Raw genomic sequence first — 27,805 nt, 5'->3', positions numbered from 1 at the left:
ATTTTATCTTGATGGGCGAGGTTTTTTCCCTTAAGATCATAAAAAGAACAATTAAAATAAAACTAATGACACAAATACAATGTTATATTGACGCTGTAAACCTTTTTGTTGTTACTTTTATGAGGTTATCGGACATCTAAATAAAATATGTATGTGCCATGAATGAGAGGGGTTGAATATAACACACAAAGAGCATATGGGAGGGAGGGAGTTCTTGACATACTGTCAAAATGTACCAGTGTAACCAGTCCGGGTTAGGGTAAAATAAAAAATAAAAATGAAATTTGTTTAAAAAATTAAATAAGGCCGGAAATTTGTTTTTTTTACTTGTTTCCTATTACATGCTGGAAAAATATAGGGTAGGTAGGTAGGAAAAACATTTTATTTTGGAAAATAATTTTATTTATGGATATTAAACTGGTGTCGACTACCAGTATCCAAAATAACCTCTGCATGTATAGAAATGCATTATGCAAACCAACATACCATTCATCACAGTGTTTTCCCTAGAAATGAAGTAAGGCATGAAGTAAGTGACGTTTTGGGGGCATATTTTATGTGCAGCTTTAAATATATGGGCTTTTTCTCTCCATTATACAATTTTCAAAAGGACAAAAACCGTATGGCCATTTTATTTTCTAGATCTATTTCATAACTTAATTAAAAAAAAGGAAATATGTAGTACTATCCACATAGGTGTGTTTAAAGGCTTCTTTTTACATGGGCAACTTATAAATTTATAAAAGGCAAGGCATTTTGATTTTGAGGGCAACATGGTGCTAACCTATCTGTGGGAGAGTACATACAAAAGACCCCTTGCTGTTTAATAATAGGCAGAAGGTTTACTCTCATACTAACACTTAACTTCTGTACTGGTCCAGGACTTACTTGGTTGAACCTTAATTGGATAGAAACCAGTAAATAAGTTATAATTTCTTTTAATGAAAACTGAAAAGAAGAGTTCTCTATTTATCTGTCCAACAATAACATTTAAAAAAAATTTTATGAATATTATCTTTCCTAGTGTATTGAAGAAATGGTAGACTTACCAATTTTATAATTTGCAATGTTAGTTTTATTCTGTATGCATCCAGTATTAAAGTACACACTTTAATCAATTGGTCCAGTGAATAGAAATGCAGTGCAAATGATCAGGATGCTCAAATGAATGTTGAAAAGTAAAGTTTGTTTTAGTTAACGACGCCACTAGAGCACATTGATTTTTATCTTTAATATCATCGGCTATTGGACGTCAAACACATGGTCATTCTGACACTGTTTTTAGCGGAAACCCGCGAAGTTCCCAGTGACCACTTACAAAAAATAACGAAACGTATCGAGATCTTACTGACATATTTAATCATTTGATTTGGCAGTAAACTCCATCAGTATCGGTAAACATTCCCTTCCCTAGTTTATCAGAAGGTCACTAAATTTCTACAAGGCCAGTTTGTAGCTGAAGTAAATCATTAAATATAGTTATAATTATTATTATTATTATTAATCGGAACACCTCGCTACGCTAGATGTAGAGTAAATCGGTAAAGATCGCATATATTCGTGAAAACAATTTTCCGACTCTTCGCCCGATTTCTCACGAAAGTTACCGAACTTCAATTTAAAGGGAAGTAACTCCATCAATCAATTGTTAGAAGAAAACATTTCGTGGCTAACGGGTCGCCAATAAAACTAAATTTGCGACAGTAAAACCACCGATATACGTCCGCAAATCGGAAAACACAGTAGGGTTATCCCCTAAATGACACCAAATTAGTGCTTGTGATAGTTCTGGAATGTTTTCGTGGAAATCGTTGTTATATTAAAAAAAACATTTTTGGATATACAAAAAATGTTTTATGGTTGGCAAGTTCAAATTAGGGTCGGTCGGGTAACCGGAAATAAACAATATTTTATGATACGGCTAATTGTATTTCGGTGTAGACCTGTACATGAGAGGGCAGGATGGGTAGTTATGAATGATTCCTGTTTATCATATGCAATAATAAGAATATGTTTAAAGTTTAACGATACTAAGCCAATACTTTGAGGTTTTTTTTTTGCTAAATTGGTTCCGTTTTCGATAACAAAAAGGGTTAGTTTTTTGTAGTGGTTCCATTTTATCCTCATCCCATTGACTAAATTTCAGCCAACCGTTTGTGGCTTACGTTTGCTAGACTTGTTTTATTTCATTTAACTCAACATGTGAACCCAAATGACCTTTTCGAGAATAGTCAAAATAGTTCGGGAAAGTTTCCATCATTCGCTGTCGCTGAATGTAGCCTACTTCATGAATAATTGGACAATTAGTTCAAAAATATGAAGGCAAGTTTATAAATTTCCTGCTGACTGCTACATTTGTCATTAATTTTCCTACGACCAGCCTCGGTGGCATCATGGTTAGGCTATCGGTCTACAGGCTGGTAAGTACTGGGTTTGGATCTCAGTCGAGGCATGGGATTTTTAATCCAGATACCGACTCCAAACCCTGAGTGAGTGCTCTGCAAGACTCAATGGGTAGGTGTAAACCACTTGCACCGACCAGTGATCCATAACTGGTTCAACAAAGGCCATGGTTTGTGCTATCCTGCCTGTGGGAAGCGCATGCAAATAAAAGATCCCTTGCTGCTAATCGGAAAGAGTAGTCCATGTAGTGGCGACAGCGGGTTTCATCTCAAAATCTGTGTGGTCCTTAACCATATGTCTGATGCCATATAACCATAAATAAAATGTGTTGAGTGCGTCATTAAATGAAACATTTCTTTATTTTCATTCTCCTATGAAACATGGAAAATATCACCATGAACTGGCCTGGATTTCAGACTCCAAATGACGGGAAATCGCTTCTCCGGACATCTACAAATACATTTGGGGGGAGGGGGGGGGGGGGGGGGGGGGGGTGAGGCCCCAGACCTCCTTCCAATAAGGTCGTTCGGCTAGCATGGCAGGCTCCACGATCACAAACTCATAAATACATACCCAAATTGTTTTTGGGGCGGAAACCCTGTATACAGTAAACCATTTTCACCAGGGGTAAGTTCAGCCAACGACACTGGTTTCTATGCTATACAGTAAACTGTTTTCACCAGGGGTTATTTCAGCCAACGACACTGGTTTCTATGTTATAGAGTAAACCGTTTTTACCAGGGGTAAGTTCAGCCAACGACACTGGTTTCTATTCTATATAGTAAACCGTTTTCACCAGGGGTTAGTTATGCCAACGACACTGATTTCTATGCTATACTGTAAACCGTTTTCACCAGGGGTTAGTTCAGCCAGTGACACTGATTTCTATGCTATACAGTAAACAGTTTTCACCAGGGGTAAGTTCAGTCAGCGACGATTTGTTCACCGTACAATTCATCCACTCACATCTGACAATTCGTCCACTCGATTACAACATTTAGACCACTAAATCTAAAATGTGATTTCTTAACCATTGAAATTGTTAATTATTTTTGTTTTGTGGTAAATTACTAGTATATGTAACAAATTAAATTTTAGTGGCACTATCAACTTGTTATTGTCTGTCTGTGCCCATTATAGTACTTTATTGATATGTTATTATTCAAATTGCTTTTCAATTACACCTATAATTCTGACATACTATTTAGAAAACAAAGCTAGTAATTAAACTTTTGCTAAATTACCATTTCTACATTGGAATTGCTGTATTACAACACATATTTCGTCCACATGCGCGTATTTGTCCATATGCTCGTAAATGATTTTCGTTGTTTCTACTAGGAAGTTTGCGTCGGAAAATAATAGTCACTGCACACCAGATGAAATTTTTTTCAATTTATGTTCAAAATACTCTTTCCAGACGGTTCGTCCACAGGACAATTCGTCCAGACAATTTGTCCACTCACCTCGGACAATTCGTCCACTCACCTCGGACAATTCGTCCACTCGACTGCATTTTTTTCAAACATATTAATAGTTATTTCTTTGACATTGTAATCGTTTCTTAACATTATTTTGTGGTATACTATAACCAAAAAAGTAAAATAGAGTTAGAATTCAACATTACTATCCAGTTTTTATTAACTGTTTGTATTCATTATCATGCGGATGATTCGTCCACGTCGGAAGACTCTATCACCCCTCCGTCCATACACCCCTGAGCATGCTGTAACCTCACTGTGGTGCAGGGGTGTAACATTCTCTTTGAGAATGGCCAATACAGCACACATTGAAATTTTGAGTAAAAGTCAGTATCTGTGATATTTGTATTTTTGCACAATTCTTTACAGTGTTTTTATTTAAATCTTGAATTTTTATATTGATGTTGATCATCACTTTATTTGTTTGCATTGCCATAGTTTGACACCCAATAGCCGATGTATTTTTCGTGCTGGGGTGTCGTTAAACATTCATTCATTCATTCCGTCCATACAGGTAGTTAGCGGTGCCGCTTTGAAATAAGGTGTGTTGTTTTAGACGCTACTGGATCCAACTTGGTGAAACAAGCTTAAGCAGTAATGAGCCTGCATTGCTAATTACTTCACGATATCACAATAGAGGACACCTGTACACTTAATTGGTAAAGCAAACAGAATCCAAACAAGTTGAAAGGGAAGGGCTAAAGATTATCTTTACTGGGCATATTGTACTAAAAACATCCTACGACATGTAGCGTGAAAGGCGTACATTATAGAAACAAATAATAACCGAATAAATAGAAACACCAAAGAATTATGTCTGCAGAGCATTGTTACAAACACATCTACCAAGCGTAATCTAATACAATATCATTTATTTTCACTTTTGTAAATTTATGACACAGCAAAAAAAAATTCGGGGTAAAATATATCTAATAATTTATTTAGCCCCCACGTACATGTAGTACACATTATTTAGGCCGTGGACGAAATGTACTGGGGAAATAAAAACCCAGTGGACGAATCGTCCGGAACTGATTTTGTGTAGTGGACGAATCGTCTCGAGTTCCTCAGTGGACGAATTTTCAGTGGACGGATCATCCGTGGACGAATTGTCCAGTGGACGAATTGACTGCATCCCCAAAATACCATATATCCTATTTTAAATACAATATTATAACTATAATAGACTATCATCACTATGTCTATCAAATTGTCCCCATCATACAATGTCAGAGATATAGGCATGGCAAAGCTGTTAGGTTAGGTTACAATCTGCACTTTTTTGGCAATTTTCTGTGTCGATATTCCACTAAAATAAAAAAGTGTCTGTACATTTATTTAGTCCGTGGACGAAATATACGATCTGAGTTCAATAGTGGACGAATTTTTATTGGATGAAACATCCAGAGGATGAATCATCTGCATCCCAGCAGGGCCTAGATAAATAAATAATTGCCAAAATACAGTAGGCTAAATAATATTTATTTTATTGTGATTTTCGGTTACACGTCTTTACATTACTGTTTTTCCTTATGTGCGTTACTATTGATTACTCCAGTATACATATTGTTGCCCCAGTCGACGTATTAACCAAAACGGGTTCCCCACCGAAACACAATACCTGACGATAATTATGGTCAAAACGCTACTTACCGATGCTGTATGCTGTGCCCGAGCAGCAACAACTATTGGCTGTGACATCGTTTGAGAAGAAGTTTGGCCCATAAACTGACTACAAGGTAGACATGCACACAACAGATTTATAAACAACTCTAAACAGAAAATAAATGACGTTTTCGTGATTACGTTTCTCAATGATCACTAGATCAGTAGATGGTGAAAGTGCACGTGATTTAACGAGATTTTACTAAAACTATATGCTACACACCATGGCCCAATTTCACAAAACATAGTAAGCATAGTTTTGCACATAAACATAAATTTACGACTAAACCACAATTCTTCTTAATATTATAATTCAACAAATATAGTTAGAAGAACAGATGTTTCATTTTCTTTTGTCTTTAAAATACTCCACCTTCCGCAATGATTCAATTTTCTGCGTGAAATAGACGCCAAACATGTTTAAACGCACCATCAGTATAACTGCTAGTAGCAGACGTAAACTTACGATGTTTCGTGAAATAGGCCCACATCTTGATGTCGGTGCATAACCTTTATTGATACATTGATCTGGGTAACGGACAAAATAATTCCCGTTTATATTCCCAGACAAAAACTATTACATTCAATAATTCCTGAAATAAAAAGCCTTCAAAACGTTTTATGGTTAACGCACAGAGGCCATATTCTCGGAACCGAACATACGGGTACTTCGGCCCTATCCGCCATTGTTTATCACGTGACGCGGTGAAGCTTCTCCTTAGTTACGTATGGTTTGATAGTGAATTTAGTCAATTTCAGTTGATCATTTACATCAGCTAACGGCCAAGATGCCTAAAACATGTTGTGCATAAACCATAAGTTGATGTTATATCGTTTTACAAATTTCGAAAAGAAGAGACCAGACGCCGCTTCTGGGTAGAGGCACTAAAACGTGACAACCGGCCTCGGTGGCGTCGTGGCAGGCCATCGGTCTACAGGCTGGTAGGTACTGGGTTCGGATCCCAGTCGAGGCATGGGATTTTTAATCGAGATACCGACTCCAAACCCTGAGTGAGTGCTCCGCAAGGCTCAATGGGTAGGTGTAAACCACTTGCACCGACCAGTGATCCATAACTGGTTCATCAAAGGCCATGGTTTGTGCTATCCTGCCTGTGGGAAGCGCAAATAAAAGATCCCTTGCTGCCTGTCGTAAAAAGAGTAGCCTATGTGGCGACAGCGGGTTTCCTCTAAAAACAGTGTCAGAATGACCATATGTTTGACGTCCAATAGCCGATGATAAGATAAAAAATCAATGTGCTCTAGCGGCGTCGTTAAATAAAACAAACTTTACTTTTTTTAAAACGTGACAAACCTGATGCAACGCCATGGCTTCCCCCACGCAAAATCGACTACGTTGATTTTAATGTGGTTGCTTGTCAACAATAACCGACGTTAAATGCAACCAAAATGTTTAAAGCATGTGCATTGATAACATTTCCACATTATACTGTAAATAAAATACACAATTCCATATAATTTCATGAAAAAAAACAAAAAAACCCGGATGCATCCAGTTCTTTTTATCATCAAATTTGTGTGGTCTTCATTTTTCATTTAATCTAATTTTAGTTCAATCAAGACATTCTCTATACTTGTATTTATTTTGCCATCTTCGGCTACTACATCTATTTATTTATTTTTATTTTTAAAATAAAAAGTATGTACAGTTAAATTACACACATACACACACACACACACACACAATAATAACAATTTATTATACAAGTTGTTTTTTAAACATTTTTTTTTTTTGTGTGCAAATGTGTGTAACGGGGACTAAATATTTGGCCGTTTGTATATAAATAACATATTTTATCTATTACTATTACTATTTATTTTAGGATTCTATTTATTTTATTATAGGATATTCTCAATCTGCGTTGAGAATATCATATTGGTGTATTAGACAAAGCCTTTTATGGTTGTTTCTCGCCATACTGGCTAGGGACGAGTCATTGGTTGATTCTATCCAATGGTTATGCGTATTTGGTGTCACGTGATCGTGAGTAAGGTCCGTGCAGCGCTGAGTGTAGACATTGACACTACACGTTACATACTTACGACTTAGCAGTTGCCTTTTCCTTTTCCTGAGCCTTTCGTTATCTTCAGACTTCCTTTTGGCACTTACAGGATGAAGCCCACGTACATGTAATAGTGTTATCATCCTATACAGTCCATCGCCCACAGCGAATAACCACGCGTATGGTGTGATCGAGAGAATAAACCCTCGAACCCTTCCCAGCCTTGTTGTGTTTCTTTTGGGGGAATTTCCCTATTAGCTCAGTTGGTAGAGCAATGGACTCTCGTACTGAGAGTCTGTGGTTCGAATCCCTTCAGTGAAGGTTGATATTTTTCTGTTACATGTGTCTGTAGCTGGCCTGCAGTACGAACATATAAGTTTTCAGCTACTTTATATAAATATGGCTTCTCCCCCTAACAAGATTGTCCCTACTACTCGAGATTCTGCACCCCTACCCCACTCCAGATAATACATTTGGGCTATTGCACGTCCGCTGGTACAATATTATTGTACCTGCGGACGTGTAATAGCCCAAATGTATAATGTATTAAACAATAAAGGTATACTTGTATCTCGGATACATACATACATACATACATACATACATACGCAATACATATGTATATATCCTATATATATATATATATATATATATATATATATATATATATATATATATATATTTCTGGGGTTTTTTAAAATTTACTCCGTTATAAATCAATGTAATTGGTGGTTGTGGATTTGTAGATTTTGCTTCTGTTCAAGTTAAAGGACTTACCTTTTTGAATCTACATGTCGTTTTATGGTATTCTGCAGTTCTTCGGATTGTGTGTGTGTGTGCACACAATCTGTTTCAGCAATTATCTGCAATAAAATGAATGGTCATCGCCATATTTGATATTTGTTTTCCTTTCTAAAAACACTGTTTCACATGGATAATAATATGTATTTAACCATCTCATTCATACATTTTCCTTTAATATGCTACATAAGTGCATCAATACAAGAGGTAATTTAACCCAGGTTAAAAGCAACTTAGGTGTAGCAGAAGGCATATTGATGCAGATCAGTTTACTAACAGTCATGATATTTGCCCCATCTCCTTTCTCCACCTGTATCTTAGTTTTGTACATATTACTTAAATTTAATTGCAATAACAATTCCAGTACAGCCCAAGACAAAATCTGCAATATCCACTGACTAGGTATAAAACAACACACTAATATATATATATATATATATATATATATATATATATATATATATATATATATATATATATATATATATATATATCTGTGTGTGTGTGTGTGTTTGTTAATCATTATTTACTCAGGTAAGTTTTTGTGTTTTATTAATAAATATACCATGTTGAACCCTATTATTAAAACAGTTATATGTTTATTCGATGAGGTAACACTATGTTTTAGTAGATTGTAGACCGTGACATGAAAATAATATGGGAGTTATTAATTGCTACCGTAACTTAGATTATGGGGGGCAATTTAAAATATTAATATTCACATGCCAAAGGGAGCTATATATTATTCTCCTTGAACTAATCTCAGGGGAGTGATGGGTAACTAGAGAGAGATATAACTCCCCTTAGGTCTGAGGTTGGCTATATTTTATTATTGGTATTTTCTTTTCGCCTGCATTCAACCGGTAAGGAAGGCCAACATCATGAGATATTTTCACAATCTGTAAAAACAAAATCATTTCATTAATTCAAGAAACTGGGTTTTTTTTTTAAAAGAATAAAAGAATGTATTCAGTGGAACATTTTCACTGTTGCTAATACATCTATATAATAAGAATGACAATAATAATACTGTAATTTAAAGTTGTAAAGTAACAACTTTGCAATTTGTGACGGAACATGCTCTTAAATTCTTTTCGCCTGTCGCGATATTAATTGTTTAGAGGGCCGTGTGCAGTTCCCAATATGCACTTAGCCCAGGTGGGCACTTTGTTACGTAATACCTTCGCGCGACCGTGCATCCCAATATGCACTTAGTCCAGATGTGGAGGCCATGTGGCCAGTAGTTACGTAATACCTCTGCGAGTGCGGTTTCGACAACCGTGATTTTAGCGACTAGGCGTCAGTAAGTCTGGCGATCTAAGAAAAATATGCCGCGTGGTCGCTCTGGAATTTCTCACTTGATAGGGGGAGGGCCGCGATGTACCCCCAGACAAGATTCGGATTTTTTATGATAAATAGCTAGGGTTTTAGACATATCGGTGAGAAACATATTGGAAGGCTTCCAGGGAACGTTCGTCCGTTTGGACTTGGTAAATATCATTTCTGCTCTGTTGTATAACCTTGAGGTGATTGATGTGACTTTAAATATTTTAATACTGTATTATACCAATATTATTTAGACGGTGCTGCCGGTCATCTGACACAGTATACTGTAGGCTCACTGTTCTGTATAATTATTAAGGCTTAGCCAGTCATCCTAGAGGACCTAGGTAAACTGTAGGTTATTGTCTTTATTGTGATAGGTACCAGTATTAAGTCTGTATTACAAAGTTATTGAATGAGTAGTTAGGGTTAATTAAAAATTAACCAGTTAGGAATAGAGTTGTAATTCCTTTATTAATTAAGTTCCCCTGGAAGCGTTTCTCAATTATCACACGTTACTGAATGAGTAGTCAGGGTTAATTAAAAATCAACCAGTTAGGAATAGAGTTGTAATTCCTTTATTAATTAAGTTCTCCTGGAAGCGTTTCTCAATTAACACACGTGTGGGTGTTGTGTCACGGTGAAGTGATTAGCATATTGTGTAAACTAGACACCTAGAGATTAACTAATTAAGTGATCAGTTCTGGGTTGTTATTATTTGTTGTTGTTAATTAACTACTGCGGCTGTACATTTGTCAGCGTAGGTTAATACAGATTCCAAAGTGTATTGTGTTTTTGTTGTGTTGTCTAGTGAACTAAACGTGCTATAATAATATATACTTTTTATAAGATCTTATCTCTGATCATACCTAGACGAGCCAGCGGGTATAACTGCCTGTTACAGAGAGATCTAATAGATATTCAGTTACGGGTATTATAGGATCCCCGTGACACAATTGTTTAATTATTACATTCTATTTGGAAATAAAATAATTATGTCAAATAATAAAAATACTTATCTTGAATCATGCATATAAATTTTATTATTATGTGGCAGATATGTACTTTCTGTAATTATAACATGGTAAACTTAGTTTTGTATTTCATGTCCCATAACTTCTTTTCTTCAGTATATTTCTTTCTGTACTTGGCTTGTGTGGTCAATTTCAAATTGCATGTTTTACCTGTGTGGGCAGTGAATACCTGTGACATCTCTTTGTTTCTTGTAAGGACTATTTTCATGTGCTGTCTGTGAAGACAGTGTTTTTAGTTTTGATTGGGCTGCTGACCATGACATGATCAGCTGATGTTAGAAGGTAGCCATTCTGCATTTATTGAGTTATACTGGATGGTGGTTTCTTTTGGGCTCCGGATATTTTGGTGTCCTGCATCTTAATATAATTTATGTAAAGGTTAGTCTAACTTAATATATTAAACACATGTTATATTAATATTTTCTAAATATAATGCAATAAATATAATTAAAGTTATAAACAGTAACATTAGTAATGTTATTAGCAATGTTTGAAGATAAATTTATAAGTTGGGTATTCTGCTTAATATTTAAAGTAACTTATTTGTTATTAAAGTTATTCCCTTTATATTATACATGTTTCTTTTCCTTTGAGTATTTGGAATTAATAATTGTAAAAGGGTTTATCTTAAAATATGTATTTTATTTACTCCGTTTAAAAGAAGTTATTTTAACTTCAGGTTTACAGTAGTCTATAAGTGACGGTGGATATGGTTGAACGGAAAATCTTAAACCTCACGGGTTTGGTAATATTATCTCATTTTATAGTATCAGCTAGTAGTAAAAGTATTTTTACTATAATTACATTTACCTATTTTGTCATTTTTATTGACCAGAATGTTATATATCATTGTATTATCATGTTTATATGTCAGTTATGGTAAGATTAATTCGTAACAGTTTAAATATGCATATACAGTTTAGATAGTCGTATGTCAGTAATGTTTTAGATAGTCGTATGTCATTAATGTTTTAAATGAATGATTGTATGTCTTTCGCATAATTTTTTACCTTAATGTATTTTTTTAATACATATAATAATAGTATGATTTTGAAATGAATTGTTGTAAATACGTATATTTTCAGAATGATAATGGTTATACTGTATATTTATTATATATTGTTATTTATTATTGTAGAGATGGGTTTCGTCTTCGTGATCTGCAATAAACTGTGCAAAGCTTCATAACCAGTTGTTGTCATTTCGTGTACCGAGCACCCTGTTACATTTGGAGCCGACGTAGGGACATCTACAGTTTTCAGTGGATCAACGGAACATTTCAAAGTTCATTTCGACGAAAGTGGAAGTGACTGTTTAAATTATTTGGTGACATTAACATTTATATTGTGATTGTGTAAAATAGTTTCACTGAGCTCAGTCTGTGTTATCTGAAGGTAGTTTATTTATTTTATTTTTTTGTTCTCCTTGTGTCCACACACACACACACACACACACACACACACACACACACACACACACCACCACCACCACCACCACCACCACACCACCACACACACACACACACACACACACACACACACACACACACACATTGTTACCTTGTTTCTTTCAAAAATGTAAAATTTGTATTTATTGTTTGCACTTTGCACTTGCACACTTTGTATTTGTGTACATAGAATCATGGCTTGAGAATTAACTGAAGAAGAAAAGGAAGATTTAGCATATATTCATATTGTGAAGAGGAGGGATTGGTTAGACCTAAGTTTGAGGGGAATGGCAATTCTTCTACTTTAGGTTTTCCTCAAGTTCCTCGTTTGTCTTTATTTTCAGGAGATGTATCTTCTGCAGGTAAAGGGGACACGCTTTATGATCAATGGGAATATGAAGTTTCTTGTTTGTTACAAGAGGGTATATATTCTCAGTCTGCAATTAGTCAAGCTGTTAGGCGATCACTTAAGGGTGAGGCTGCCAGAATAGCTATGAGGTTAGGTGCTGATGCTGATCTTAGTTATTTTGAGAAAGTTTCAAAGTGTTTATGGTTCAGTCGAACCATCGGAAAGTCTTGTAGCTCAGTTCTACGGTGCCAGACAAGAAGAAAATGAAGATGTTTCTTCTTGCGGGTGTAGAATTGAGGATCTTCTTACAAAAGCTGTCAGACAAGGAGATGTTCATCATTCAGATACTAATGAGATGCTTCGATTCGTTTTCTGGAGGGGACTACGAAAAGAACTTCGTGATATTTCTGGTCACAAGTATGATAGCATTGGAGATTTTGATGAATTGAGGGTCATGGAAAATTATCAAATGCAACAATCTGGAAAGCCAAGATCAAAACCACCACATCCTGTAAAACAAGCTTCAGTAAGTACAGAGACATCTGAATTGCAGCAGATCAAAGATATGATCAGATCGCTTTCTTCCGAAGTATCAGATCTGAAGAGAAAGCAGGAACAATCTTGTTTAGCTGCACAGCACTAAACATCGTTTAGGGATAATCGTCAACCTTTCATGCCAAACTCCAGGACATCCCCTGCATCTGCTGGTCGAACTATGCCCAACCAAGATTATACTCCAAGAGGACAAGGTAGAGGCAACAGTCGGGAAAGTGAAGATTACGTACCAACTTGTTATCGGTGTGGTCAGCTTGAACACATTGCTGTTGGATGTCGAATTCGTTTAGATCATAGACGGCGTGGTTTAAACTTGAATCGGCCTATGGGAAGAGGTCGTCTGTAGGTGTTTGTAACAAAAGATCTCATGATACAATTGATGATGTCCCAAGTGGTTTGTTGGGTTCATCTAATGAAGTAGAAATTGTTGTTGAAGGTGTTGTTTGTCATGCTTTATTGGATACAGGGTCTACAGTATCAACTGTTAGTGAGTCATTTTGCAAGAAGCATTTTGCAGAAGTTTCTATTCGACCATTAGCACATATTCTGGATATTGAATGTGCTGATGGTTTATCTTTGCCTTGTTTAGGGTATGTTGGTGTTGATATTTCTGTGAAAGGTGTTTCTGGAGTAGACTCAAAACACTGATGTTAGTAGTTCCGCACAGTCGGTATGCTGACAAGATTCCTATTATCTTAGGTACTAATATACTAACATATTTTTTACAGGATTGCAAGAAAAAGCATGGTGAAAGATTTTTGCAGAATGTCGATATGCATGTACCATGGTACTTAGCATTTTGAGTCATGGTATTGAGAGATAGATATTTGTCAAGACAGAAATGGCAACTAGCTGTGGTGAAGAGTGCAGAGCGAGAGAATATTATTATTCCAGCTAATTCAGAAGTTGTTGTTAAAGCTTATTTGGATAAGGAGGTAGATTATCCTGCTAGTTGTGCCATGTTACAGCAAACCAAAGATGCAGCAATGCCAGATGATATTGACATTGTCCCTGGGTTGATTTCGTACAAGTATCGGGATACTGGGGATATACAAGTTTGTTTATCAAATATCACTACTAGAACTGTTGTTGTGTCCCCTAGTGCTGTTATTTGCGAGATTCAACCCGTAACAGTAGAAGATGCCTCTTTAGTAGAAACTGTACAGGGAGCAGATTCCATACTTAGCAGTATTGATTTTTCCTACTGATCTGGATCCAGAACAGTTGGAAAAAGGTGTTGAACTCGTCAACAAATATCGAGATATTTTCTCAAAGAATGATGAGGATATTGGTCTTGTTGATTTAGTGAAACATAAGATTGAATTGATTGATGAGATCCCATTCAAACAACGCCATCGTCGCATTCCACCATCAATGTTCGACGAAGTGAAGACACATTTACAGCAGTTATTGACAAGCCCATTGTCGTCGAATATTGTTTTATGCAGAAAGAGAAATGGAAAACTACGTATGTGTGTTGATTTCCGCCAGTTAAATCAGAAGACCAAGAAAGATTTTTATGCTTTGCCCCGCATAGATGAGATTCTAGATTTATTGTCTGGTTCTTTTTATTTTTCAGTTTTAGATTTAAAAAGTGGCTATCATCAGGTGGAAGTTGAAGAAGATCACAAAGAAAGAACTGCATTTACAGTGGGTCCATTAGGTTTCTACGAGTTTAACCGTTTACCTTTTGGTTTAACGAATGCTCCTGCAACTTTCCAGAGATTAATGGAACAGTGTTTGGGTGATCTTCATCTAAATATTTGTTTGATCTATCTGGATGATTTGATCATATTCTCATCATCATATGAACAACATCTAGAAAGGTTAGAACGAGTGTTTGCTTGCATTCGACAATGTAAGATGAAGTTGGCACCACAGAAATGTGATTTCTTTAGGATTAAGGTGAAGTATGTTGGACACATAGTTAGTGAGAAGGGCATAGAGGCAGATCCAGAAAAGATTGAGAAGGTTATTAATTGGCCAACTCCATCCACTGCTGAAGAAGTCCGTACATTTTTGGGATTTGTTGGATATTACAGAACATTTATCAAGAATTTCTCCAAGATTGCCAAGCCACTAACAGAACTCATGCCAGCACCAAAGTTGTCGAAACATACCAGAAAGAAAACCAGTAGTTCCAAGATATGGGAATGGGGACTATCTCAGGACCAAGCATTTAAAGAGTTGAAGCACCATTTGACGACGCCACCGATTTTGGCATATGCTGATTATAGCTTGCCTTTCGAGTTGCATACAGACGCCAGTGGAGAAGGTCTAGGTGCCGTGTTATATCAAGTCCAAGGTGGGTCTAAACGAGTCATCAGTTATGCTAGCCGTGCATTAAGTAAATCTGAAAAGAATTATGCTGTGCACAAGCTAGAATTTCTTGCTTTAAAGTGGGCAGTAAGTGAGAAGTTCCACGACTATTTATATGGTCATACTTTCACTGTATACACTGATAACAATCCTCTCACGTACATTTTGACATCGGCAAAACTTGATGCAACAGGACATAGATGGCTTGCGGCGATAGCAGCATATAATTTTGATATTATCTACAGACCCGGAAAGAGTAATGCTGATGCAGATGCATTATCATGATATCCAGAGTTGAAAGCTGAAATACAGACAGAGATCAGAAAACAGGTGACAAATGAGTGTGTCAAAGCTATTTGTAACCTTCAAAATGTTCAACCTTTTGTTGAGATTCTGTTGTTCAGCTGATGTGCTTGATTCAACACATGTTGACATTTCCAGTTTTCATATTGATGGTTTTACTACGAGAGATTGGCGGCACGCTCAGTCGGTGGATCAGGAATTACGCCCCTGGATACAGATAGTGAGAGAGGGGAGGAAACCTAGATGGAATACCTTGAAACAAACTCCTACTAACCATTCCATGTTCAAGATTTTTCATACTTTAAAATTGAAGAATGGGGTCTTGTATCGTGATGTAAAGGTAGATGAACATTTATGTGAACAGTTGGTTTTGCCACTGTCTTTTGTGTCAAAGGTACTACAGATTTTACATAATGATTCTGGACATCTAGGTAGAGATAAAACCTTATCTTTGGTAAGAGATAGATTCTTTTGGCCAGGAATGACTAAGGCAGTGGATGAGTGGATAAAGGGTTGTGATCGTTGTGTCAGGCGGAAAGTTCCAACTAATATCAGAGCTCCCTTGGTTAACATCACCACAAGTCAACCGCTAGAACTAGTCTGTATGGATTATCTCACGTTAGAGACATCCAAAGGTGGATACCAAAACATTTTGGTTCTAACAGACCATTTTACACGTTACGCATGTAACCCTCACTCAGTTGAAGTAATGTTAACAACACTTCGGCGTAGGTTCAGCCATTTTTATTCAAGAGAATAAAAAAAAAACATAAAGAAAAACCTAAAAACAAAGCATGCTTAACATTTAGTTTGTAACACATATGGATGCGAGACAATATATAAAAAGTACAATTTACACGTCGTCGCGTGCACACATAAAAACAATACAATTTCCTCACCAGAACATCTTGTTCAGCTCGCACCAAACACAGCACTCGAATATATATATAAACAATTAACGACTTTGCAGTCTGTTAAGATCTACAGTTTAGTTTTCACTTCATGTAGCTCTACATTTGCATCTCGATGTCCCAAGAAAAAGATGGAAGTGCCCAAGATGTGGTTATTTTTGGCGTGGAAAAAGATAGGATTTTTACCAGCATGCATTGCTACCTGTCATGTGTCAGAGTGTTCAGTCAAGCGTAACACACGCAACTGCATAAAACACAACACAGCTAACCAACTGATAGACAACTGATAAAATAATTATGCAACCTGTCGTGACACTATTAAAAAGTGTAACTGAAATAAATGTAGGATATATAAATATTAACAACAGGTATTAATATAATATTCATATGCGATAGTTATTAATTACAAAACTACCCCTGGTTACATACTTCCCCTCTTGAAGGAAAAATGTCTCCTGGCATTTAGTCTCTGCAGAAACTATTAGACAGTTAATCCTAATAAGATAAGAAAATTGGTCTAAAATTATGTACAAGTTTAAATTGGTAACCAGTTACATCCAGGTGTTCATATTAATCGTCGACGCCTGAAACTATTGCTATGTTAACAATATGCTAACAGCAATGTTATTCAGTACTCCTGTAAAAAAACAAACAAGATAAAGCATTCACATTAGCTCTGATACTCATAATAATAAAATGCATCCAGGTAAATTCCTGTGATGAAAACATCAAAGGATTAATATTTCCCACTCATAAAAATAAGTTTTGTGAAATAGAACACATTTTACAATGTGATACCATGATTGCAATGTGCAGCAGCACAAGACAACACAATCAAAAGATGAAATCTTCAATTCTCCCATCATAAAGCAGCACAATACAACACAATCAAAAGATGAAATCTTCAATTCTCCCATCAAAGAGCATCAACCATAATCACCTTAAAAACAGTTAATACTGATACATTATATACACATTATAAAATATGACTGACACACAATCTAAACAAACACTTCATCGTGTACCTGTTGGCAATAAACCCAGTCTCCAAATCTATCAAGCTTTTCCAACCCGTAACCAAACTGCCAGGACAACAGCTGACGTTTTCTTTCATAATTTCGTGGTACACTATGGTTTTCCAAAGAGGATCCATAGTGACCAAGGAGCGAATTTTGAAAGTAAGTTGATGAAGGATCTTTGTGAGATAGCAGGAATACAGAAATCCAGGACTACTCCCTACCATCCCATGGGGAATGGTATGACAGAGAGATGTAATCGCACACTTTTGGATATGATTGGAACACTTGATGCTGACCAGAAGAAGGATTGGAAATCTCATGTTGCACCATTAGTCCACGCTTACAATAGCACTCGTCATGATTCTACACAACAAACACCTTTCTTTTTAATGTTTGGCAGAGAACTACGTCGGCTCCAAATGTAACAGGGTGTCCATTGTTGTAGCATTTGGTCTTTCAGGTAGCACTCCAAGACATAATTTAACATCTTATGTTGAATCTCTTTGCGATAGATTGAAGAAATCTTATGAACTGGTCTCTACTTCAGCACAATCGGCGAAAGAAAGACAAAAGAAGGTGTATGACCAGAAAGTTAGAGGAGCTACATTACAGACAGGTGATAGAGTACTGGTTAAGAGATTGGCGTTTGAAGGTATACACAAGCTTTCGGATAAATGGGAAGAAGAGGTTCATGTCATCATAGAGCAGCCAAATTCTGATATACCAGTTTTTGTTATTGCTAGAGAGGGTGGAATTGGCAAGAAACGTACCTTGCATCGAAATGTCCTTCTTCCTATTGGAGCTGTTCCAGAAACAGTACCAGTAGTCCCATCGGTTCCATTAGTGAAACCGAGAAAGCGAACGGTGATGATCCCTTCATCAGTTTCTGTCAGAGATTCTGATGAGGATGAGTCAACTGAGGAGGAGGAGGAAGATATCTTCATGTATATTGACAAGCAGCCTTCACCTTTAACTGTGGATGACAGTGAATCCATGGAGGAAACAGAGGTATCTGTATTTGGTGGTGACGACCCCATGTTGAGTACAGATGAGGTTAGTGAAGAGGGTGATGGTGGGCTTGAAGAAATATCAGAACAGTCAGATGGGATTAGTGATGATGAAGCATCGATGGATCTCTCTGGTGCGCAAGATGAAGAGACTGGAGTAAAGGTTGTTGGAATTGACCTTTCAGCAGTACAAGCCAGTACACCACCTACGGCTCCTCCTCGTGTGTTATCAAGAACACCACCAGTACCACCCCACCAATACCACACCACCAGTACCACCCCACCAATACCACACCACCAGTACCACCCCACCAATACCACACCACCAGTACCACCCCACCAATACCACACCACCAGTACCACCCCACCAATACCACACCACCAGTACCACCCCACCAATACCACCCCACCAGTACCACCCCACCAATACCACACCACCAGTACCACCCCACCAGTACCACCCCACCAGTACCACCCAACCAATACCACCCCACCAGTACCACCCCACCAATACCACACCACCAGTACCACCCCACCAATACCACACCACCAGTACCACCCCACCAATACCACACCACCAGTACCACCCCACCAATACCACACCACCAGTACCACCCCACCAATACCACCCCACCAGTACCACCCCACCAATACCACACCACCAGTACCACCCCACCAATACCACACCACCAGTACCACCCCACCAATACCACACCACCAGTACCACCCCACCAGTACCAATACCACCCCACCAGTACCACACCACCAGTACCACACCACCAGTACCACCCCACCAATACCACCCCACCAGTACCACCCCACCAATACCACACCACCAGTACCACCCCACCAATACCACACCACCAGTACCACCCAGACTCCTCCTCGTGTGTTATCAAGAACACCACCAGTACCACCCTGACTCCTCCTCGTGTGTTATCAAGAACACCACCAGTACCACACCACCAGTACCACACCACCAGTACCACCCCACCAGTACCACCCAGACTTCTCCTCGTGTGTTATCAAGAACAACACCAGTACCACCCTGACTCCTCCTCGTGTGTTATCAAGAACACCACCAGTACCACCCAGACTTCTCCTCGTGTGTTATCAAGAACACCACCAGTACCACCCAGACTCCTCCTCGTGTGTTATCAAGAACACCACCAGTACCACCCTGACTCCTCCTCGTGTGTTATCAAGAACACCACCAGTACCACCCAGACTCCTCCTCGTGTGTTATCAAGAACACCACCAGTACCACCCTGACTCCTCCTCGTGTGTTATCAAGAACACCACCAGTACCACCCAGACGTACGACACGGATATCCAAAAAGCCATCTTAGATGTCCTCGGGAGATTTTAGCATGTCTCAAGTAGCGTTACCAGAGTGGCAACAAAAGGTAGAATGTTTAACTCATCTCATGAAAACAAATATTTTAACTGATAAATGCAAAGTGAGCGATGCAATTTTGAATGTTTTAATTAATACATAATTATATATTGCAATGATAGGGACATTATTCACTGTGGGGGGAAATGTGTGGCAGATATGTACTTTCTGTAATTATATCATGGTAAACTTAGTTTTGTATTTCATGTTCCATAACTTCTTTTCTTCAGTGTATTTCTTTGTGTGCAAATGTGTCTCTAGCAGGCCTGCAGTACGAACATATAGGTTTCCAGCTACTTTATATATAAATATGGCTTCTCCCCCTAACAAGGTTGTCCCTACTACTCAAGAGTTTGCCCCCCTATCCCACTCCAAATAATACATTTGAGCTATTACACGTCCGCTGGTACAATATTATTGTACCTGCGGACGTGTAATAGCCCAAATGTATAATGTATTAAACAATAAAGGTATACTTGTATCTCGGATACATACGTACATACATACGCATACATGTGTACAATATATATATATATATATATATATATATATATATATATATATATATATATGTTTCTGGTTTTTTTTAAATTTATTCTGTTATAAATCAATGTAATTTGGTGGTTGTGGCACATTTGTAGATTTTGCTTCTGTTCAAGTTAAAGGACTTACCTTTTTGAATCTACATGTCGTTTTATGGTATTCTGCAGTTCTTCGGATTGTGTGTGTGCGTGTGTGCGTGCATGCATGTGTGCACACAATCTGTTTCAGCAATTATCTGCAATAAAATGAATGGTCATCGCCATATTTGATATTTGTTTTCCTTTCGAAAAAACACTGTTTCACATGGAGAATAATATGGCATTTAACGATCTCATTCATACATTTTCCTTTAATATGCTACATAAGTGCATCAATACAAGAGTTAATTTAACCCAGGTTAAAAGCAACTTAGGTTAAATATGTGTAGCAGAAGGCATATTGATGCAGATCAGTTTACCAACAGTCATGATATTTGCCCCATCTCCTTTCTCCACCTGTATCTTAGTTTTGTACATATTACTTAAATTTAATTGCAATAACAATTCCAGTACAGCCAACATTTGCAATATCCACTGACTAGGTATAAAACAACACTAATATATATATATATATATATATATATATATATATATATATCTGTGTGTGTGTGTGTTTGTTAATCATTATTTACTCAGGTAAGTTTTTGTGTTTTATTAATAAATATACCATGTTAAATCCTATTATTAAAACAGTTATATGTTTATTCGATGAGGTAACACTATGTTTTAGTAGGTTGTAGACCGTGACATGAAAATAATATGGGAGTTATTAATTGCTACCGTAACTTAGATTATGGGGGGCAATTTAAAATATTAATATTCACATGCCAAAGGGAGCTATATATTATTCTCCTTGAACTAATCTCAGGGGAGTGATGGGTAACTAGAGAGAGATATAACTCCCCTTAGGTCTGAGGTTGGCTATATTTTATTATTGGTATTTTCTTTTCGCCTGCATTCAACCGGTAAGGAAGGCCAACATCATGAGATATTTTCACAATCTGTAAAAACAAAATCATTTCATTAATTCAAGAAACTGGGTTTTTTTTTAAAAGAATAAAAGAATGTATTCAGTGGAACATTTTCACTGTTGCCAATACATCTATATAATAAGAATGACAATAATAATACTGTAATTTAAAGTTGTAAAGTAACAACTTTGCAATTGTTTAATTATTACATTCTATTTGGAAATAAAATAATTATGTTAAATCATAAAAATAATTATCTTGAATCATGCATATAAATTTTATTATTATGTGGCAGATATGTACTTTCTGTAATTATAACATGGTAAACTTAGTTTTGTATTTCATGTCCCATAACTTCTTTTCTTCAGTATATTTCTTTCTGTACTTGGCTTGTGTAGTCAATTTCAAATTGCATGTTTTACCTGTGTGGGCAGTGAATACCTGTGACATCTCTTTGTTTCTTGTAAGGACTATTTTCATGTGCTGTCTGTGAAGACCGTGTTTTTAGTTTTGATTGGGCTGCTGACCATGACATGATCAGCTGATGTTAGAAGGTAGCCATTCTGCATTTATTAACTGGATGTTGGTTTCTTTTGGGCTCCGGATATTTTGGTGTCCTGCATCTTAATATAATTTATGTAAAGGTTAGTCTAACTTAATATATTAAACACATGTTATATTAATATTTTCTAAATATAATGCAATAAATATAATTAAAGTTATAAAGTTATTAGCAATGTTTGAAGATAAATTTATAAGTTGGGTATTCTGCTTAATATTTAAAGTAACGTATTTATTATTAAAGTTATTCCCTTTATATTATACATGTTTCTTTTCCTTTGAGTATTTGGAATTAATAATTGTAAAAGGGTTTATCTTAAAATATGTATTTTATTTACTCCGTTTAAAAGAAGTTATTTTAACTTCAGGTTTACAGTAGTCTATAAGTGACGGTGGATATGGTTGAACGGAAAATCTTAAACCTCACGGGTTTGGTAATATTATCTCATTTTATAGTATCAGCTAGTAGTAAAAGTATTTTTACTATAATTACATTTACCTATTTTGTCATTTTTATGACCAGAATGTTATATATCATTGTATTATCATGTTTATATGTCAGTTATGGTAAGATTAATTCGTAACAGTTTAAATATGCATATACAGTTTAGATAGTTGTATGTCATTAATGTTTTAGATAGTCGTATGTCATTAATGTTTTAGATAGTCGTATGTCATTAATGTTTTAGATAGTCGTATGTCAGTAATGTTTTAAATGAATGATTGTATGTCTTTCGCATAATTTTTTACCTTAATGTATTTTTTTAATACATATAATAATAGTATGATTTTGAAATGAATTGTTGTAAATACGTATATTTTCAGAATGATAATGGTTATACTGTATATTTATTATATATTGTTATTTATTATTGTAGAGATGGGTTTCGTCTCCGTGATCTGCAATAAACTGTGCAAAGCTTCATAACCAGTTGTTGTCATTTCGTGTACCGAGCACCCTGTTACAATTATACATACAAATTATATATTTTGTAGCCCACATCATAATTATTATAATATACTCTTCAAAAAAAGAAACGCAAAAGGGTATAAATGGGTTATAACTCCGATTTTATGTTTCCTACCGGTTCATGCTTTGTGAATATAAGGTCATTGCATGTCCCAAACACATTCCCACGGTTACATTCGATAAAACGCAGCTACTGTACAATAAAGTTCCAAAATGTGAATATTCGCAAAAACGCAGCCACGTGCAAACCATGTCACCACTGCACGTGCGTTGTCTGCACGTGCAACATGAACACCGACAGTATAAAAGTGCAGGGTGTTCGCTTGCCTGGCCTCTGTATCTGGCCGACAGTTGACAATCCAGGACATGCCACGTCTCAGTGAACCGCAGAGAAACAATGCCATCGGCCGACTAGACGCAGGCGAATCCAGAACGGCCGTTGCCAGGGCATTCCATGTGTCCCCAAGCACCATCTCCAGACTGTGGGACCGTTACCAGCAACATGGATCAACACGTGACCTCCCTAGATCCGGTCGACCACGGGTCACTACCCCCGGGCAGGACCGCTACATCCGGGTACGCCACCTTCGGGAACGATTGACTACTGCCACCTCCACAGCCGCAGCAATACCAGGTTTGCGCAGGATATCCGACCAGACCGTACGGAACCGCCTACGTGAGGTAGGAATTCGTGCCAGACGTCCAGTTCGAGGTGTCATCTTAACACCACAACACCGTCGACTCCGACTGCAGTGGTGCCAGATTCATCGACAATGGCCTCAACTGCGATGGAGACAGGTGTGGTTCAGTGACGAGTCCCGATTTCTGCTCCGACGTCATGATGGAAGATGTCGCGTGTATAGGCGTCGTGGTGAACGTTATGCGGCAAACTGCGTGCAGGAAGTGGACAGATTCGGCGGGGGGTAGTGTCATGGTGTGGGCAGCCATCTCACACACTGGCAGAACTGACCTGGTCCACGTGCAGGGCAACCTGAATGCACAGGGCTACATTGACCAGATCCTCCGGCCACACATCGTTCCAGTTATGGCCAACGCCAACGCAGTGTTCCAACATGACAACGCCAGGCCTCACACAGCACGTCTCACAACGGCTTTCCTACAGAACAACAACATTAATGTCCTTCCTTGGCCATCGATATCACCGGATTTGAACCCAATTGAGAATCTATGGGACGAGTTGGACCGACGCCTCCGACAGCGACAACCACAGCCCCAGACCCTGCCCGAGCTGGCAGCAGCCTTGCAGGCCGAGTGGGCCACCATCCCCCGGGACGTCATCTGTACTCTGGTTGCTTCAATGGGCAGGCGGTGCCAGGCAGTTGTCAACACACGCGGAGGCCACACCCGGTATTGACTCCAGATGACCTTGACCTTGGTGGTGTGTCCTATCACTTACTCACAATGGACTAGAGTGAATTGTGAACAATCCTGCAACATTTGGTAATTATCGGACTCACCATTCAATAATTAAATCAATTCTCCAAATGTTACGACAATGTGGTTTTGCGTTTCTTCTTTTGAAGAGTATATTAATAATAATCTTGTCATTTCAAAGTTGTTAAAATTTATAACAAAAATTGTTCTGCCCAAACTGCCTCTAGTCAGGTCCCATCGACAATATAAGCTATACGGAAACATGTCGGTAATAAATATAGATTGTACTAATTCATATTCCCGTTGTTCGCTTCTATTATATGACAACCCAAGCTGCTATAATACTCATAAGACATGCTGCAACTATGTGTTAGCTACAAAAAATAAATGACATTATCTCGCCTTCATGTAAAATTCTTTGATCTCATTGGTTGTTTGCCGTTGGACAAATCCCTTATCCCCCTGTGGGCGGAGCCAAATTCTCTTATACCCCGTCTGTAATTTCCAACAGTTTCTATTTTTATTAATATCTGTTTCAGACAATTTCGTATTACAAACATTTGAAGTTAAAAACTCGTTTATCGATGGAACTATTTTTCGTCACTGGCAAGTGGTTTCGTTCGCGTCCGCGTGGTACTGCTCCGTTAATAAATTGTTAACAATTATTGTCTGGCGTTATTTTGATTATTTGGCTATATGCTTTAGCATGTCGGCAAGATAAATTCGTTGTAGAAGCATCTCTCGGGGTATATGGCTTTTTATGTACCCCTGTGTGCTCTTTTACCCCCTCGCCTTCGGCTTATATTGTTCATCTTTTTGGTGAAAATCTCGTACATTTCAACTACGGACTTGATATCAAGGCTGTGGGTTGTACACGCGACGGGTGCCACCGATTAAGCAGGATATGATCACTATTCCCGAACACCTGAATCAGATATGATCACTATTTTAAAGGTTAGACATATACTAGGGAGTGGCAGTCCTCCTACAGGCGGTGTACGAGGGATGAAACATCCTATTGCCACTAGCCCAAGTGTCCTCTAGCCCTCCCCTGATTATATGTTGTTGGGGAGGGGATGGGGGTGGGAGCAGGGATCGCCTGCGCTGCCATGTGCAAGGGAGCACAAGCGGCCCGATCTAATTAAAATTAGCTCCACTGCAGGGCTGTAGCTAGGATTTTTTGTTGGGGGGGGGGGGGGGGGGGGCTGAGTAGTTAATAGTCTAAAACTCCTTAAACAGTTAAGAAGAGAATTTTCTTTAAGTTTCTCTAATGCTTTCCGGCCCTGCTCCACTGGTTAATTACTAGACCAGTAGAGCTAATTTTAATCAGATTGATAAGCGGTCCAACATGGGCCCGTATTTTCGAAGCCATCTTAGGTCTCACTACACAGATGTCATCTGTCATTGAAACCCATGTTAAACTGCCCAACTTCAAGCGAAGATTGCCCATAGAACGGGTTCTCGTTGGCACTAACAACATACACCATTGCGAACATACATTATATAAGAATTTATATTCACTCCAAAACATTGAGAACATTTCCGTCTCAGTTTTTAGCTAAATAACCGCATCTGGCTGTAGTACCGGTCCGAACAGGTGGTTCATTAACCGATTCACTCCGGCTGTCACTTGCGCTATATACCCATGTCCCAAAAGGTCAATGCACAATATTACAAAATAACATGGGCAAAATGCAGCCAGAAGGCTTACCATTAAACATACATATTGTTTTAATTCTTCACCATTTCCTAGAAGTGAATATGTGAACCATAACATGTGTCACAATTAGGAACTATAGTGGACCGTCATCAATGAACTCTCACCCGGAAGTGATCTGTGTAGTGAGACCTTAGTGTAGCAGTCGGTATTTTGTGCGTGAAGCTAGGTTCAACAAAGTTCACAACACCAGCTACGGGTTAGGGCATCATCTTTTATTCATGTAAACATAATACACAAGACACACCCTGCAAGGATTAAAAACACAAACGTTAACAATATGGTAAAAACAATACAAATATATCACTATCGAGGTAAAACAAACATTCAGGCATATATTAATGAAACACATTGCAAATCATAGAAAACCGTCATTAATCATTAATTATAATTCTGATGATTATGAATCATCATCCTCTTTATCCTAAATACTGTCATCACGATTATTAATCATGTTAACATACATGTATATATATATATATATATAATAATCATTTCGTGACCACCAATTATAATCATTGATTATAGCAAAGGGGAGATAATTTATAGTAAATAGGGTTATTTAAATGATTGTAATTATAATTATTATTTGACGTAATAAAGCTTTATCATTAATGAGTTTATGAAAGAAAGGATATAAATTACAAGAGTATATTTAAAATTACAAATATATAAATATTAGACTTAACCTGTAGCTTAACATACCATATGAATTACACGTAGGCATTGTGTTGATATATTCCATAACAACTGGGGAAACCTGCATAAAAATAAATTCATAATACCAATTGTTTAGTATATGGTTTCCATATATCTATTATACATTCAGAACTAAAACATTTAAACTAATTCATTCCAAAACCAATGCTTTGGTGTAGTTCGTCATAAAAACAATTGATTAAACGTAGCTAAATTATTAACTCACATAAGCTAACAACTAAAATAGAAACTTCACTTAAATCATAAAATATATAGTTTTGACAGCAGAAAACAAAGATGGCTGACATTCATTATGTCACGCCCTGTAATCCATAATAATTAAAAGGCAGATTTATTATTAAATATTATATGTTGAATTATTCATTAATCATTACCAGGAATAGAAAATTAGGCATTTACTATTATTATTTAAGTTTATCTTCTATAACAAATTAATACTAACCTTTAAATTAAACTTCTACTATTTCTCTCTTATCTGAACTTGTTTCTTCAAATACTAAATAATTCTGTCCTGTCTTGTCAGTCCAAAGAAAGCATGCAGATACATGTGAGTGTTAATTATCCAATGGGAGAGAAAGAGACAAGGGTCAAAGTTTAAAGATAGGTTGGGTGTTTGTATTGTGTGTTTGTATTGTAGCTATGGCTACCAACAGAGCTCACACTGACTGCACTGATGTGGTCACGCGTGGTTGACCAGCATACACGAACACATCACAGGTACAGGGCAATACTAGAAACAGGTGATAAAATGTTAATTATAGTGATATGTTGTTCAACCTGTAGTTGTTACAGCCTGAAAATAAACATTAATGAAATACATACTAAATACCATACTTAAAGGTACATACTCCTCTAA

General features: G+C 37.2%; 1 protein-coding gene and 1 long non-coding RNA gene across 4 annotated transcripts in view; one reads left to right on the top strand and one right to left on the bottom strand.

Annotated features, from left to right (window-relative positions):
* The window catches only part of LOC121375136 (acyl-protein thioesterase 2-like), a 52,499-nt gene extending 46,742 nt beyond the window's left edge, over nt 1-5,757 (bottom strand). For 2 of the 3 annotated variants that reach the window (XR_005958278.1, XM_041502391.1), the window contains exon 1: nt 5,538-5,754. Coding sequence is in view for 2 of the 3 variants with exons in the window: in XM_041502391.1 (XP_041358325.1) it covers nt 5,538-5,609 (72 nt within the window). In the remaining variant the exon portion in view is untranslated. Of the gene's footprint in view, nt 1-5,537 lie in introns of all 3 variants that reach the window. The other variant, XM_041502392.1, reaches the window with a different exon arrangement.
* Nucleotides 5,758-6,298: 541 nt separating this feature from the next.
* LOC121373891 lies at nt 6,299-12,083 on the top strand. The gene is made up of 3 exons (XR_005958150.1): nt 6,299-6,491; nt 11,408-11,473; nt 11,867-12,083. It is a non-coding gene; the product is annotated as an uncharacterized LOC121373891 (long non-coding RNA).
* The last annotated feature ends 15,722 nt before the right edge of the window (nt 12,084-27,805 follow it).

Source organism: Gigantopelta aegis, chromosome 6 (genome assembly GCF_016097555.1).
Source record: "Gigantopelta aegis isolate Gae_Host chromosome 6, Gae_host_genome, whole genome shotgun sequence".
NCBI classification, from domain to species: domain Eukaryota; kingdom Metazoa; phylum Mollusca; class Gastropoda; order Neomphalida; family Peltospiridae; genus Gigantopelta; species Gigantopelta aegis.
This window is presented reverse-complemented; position numbering and strand designations above follow the sequence as displayed.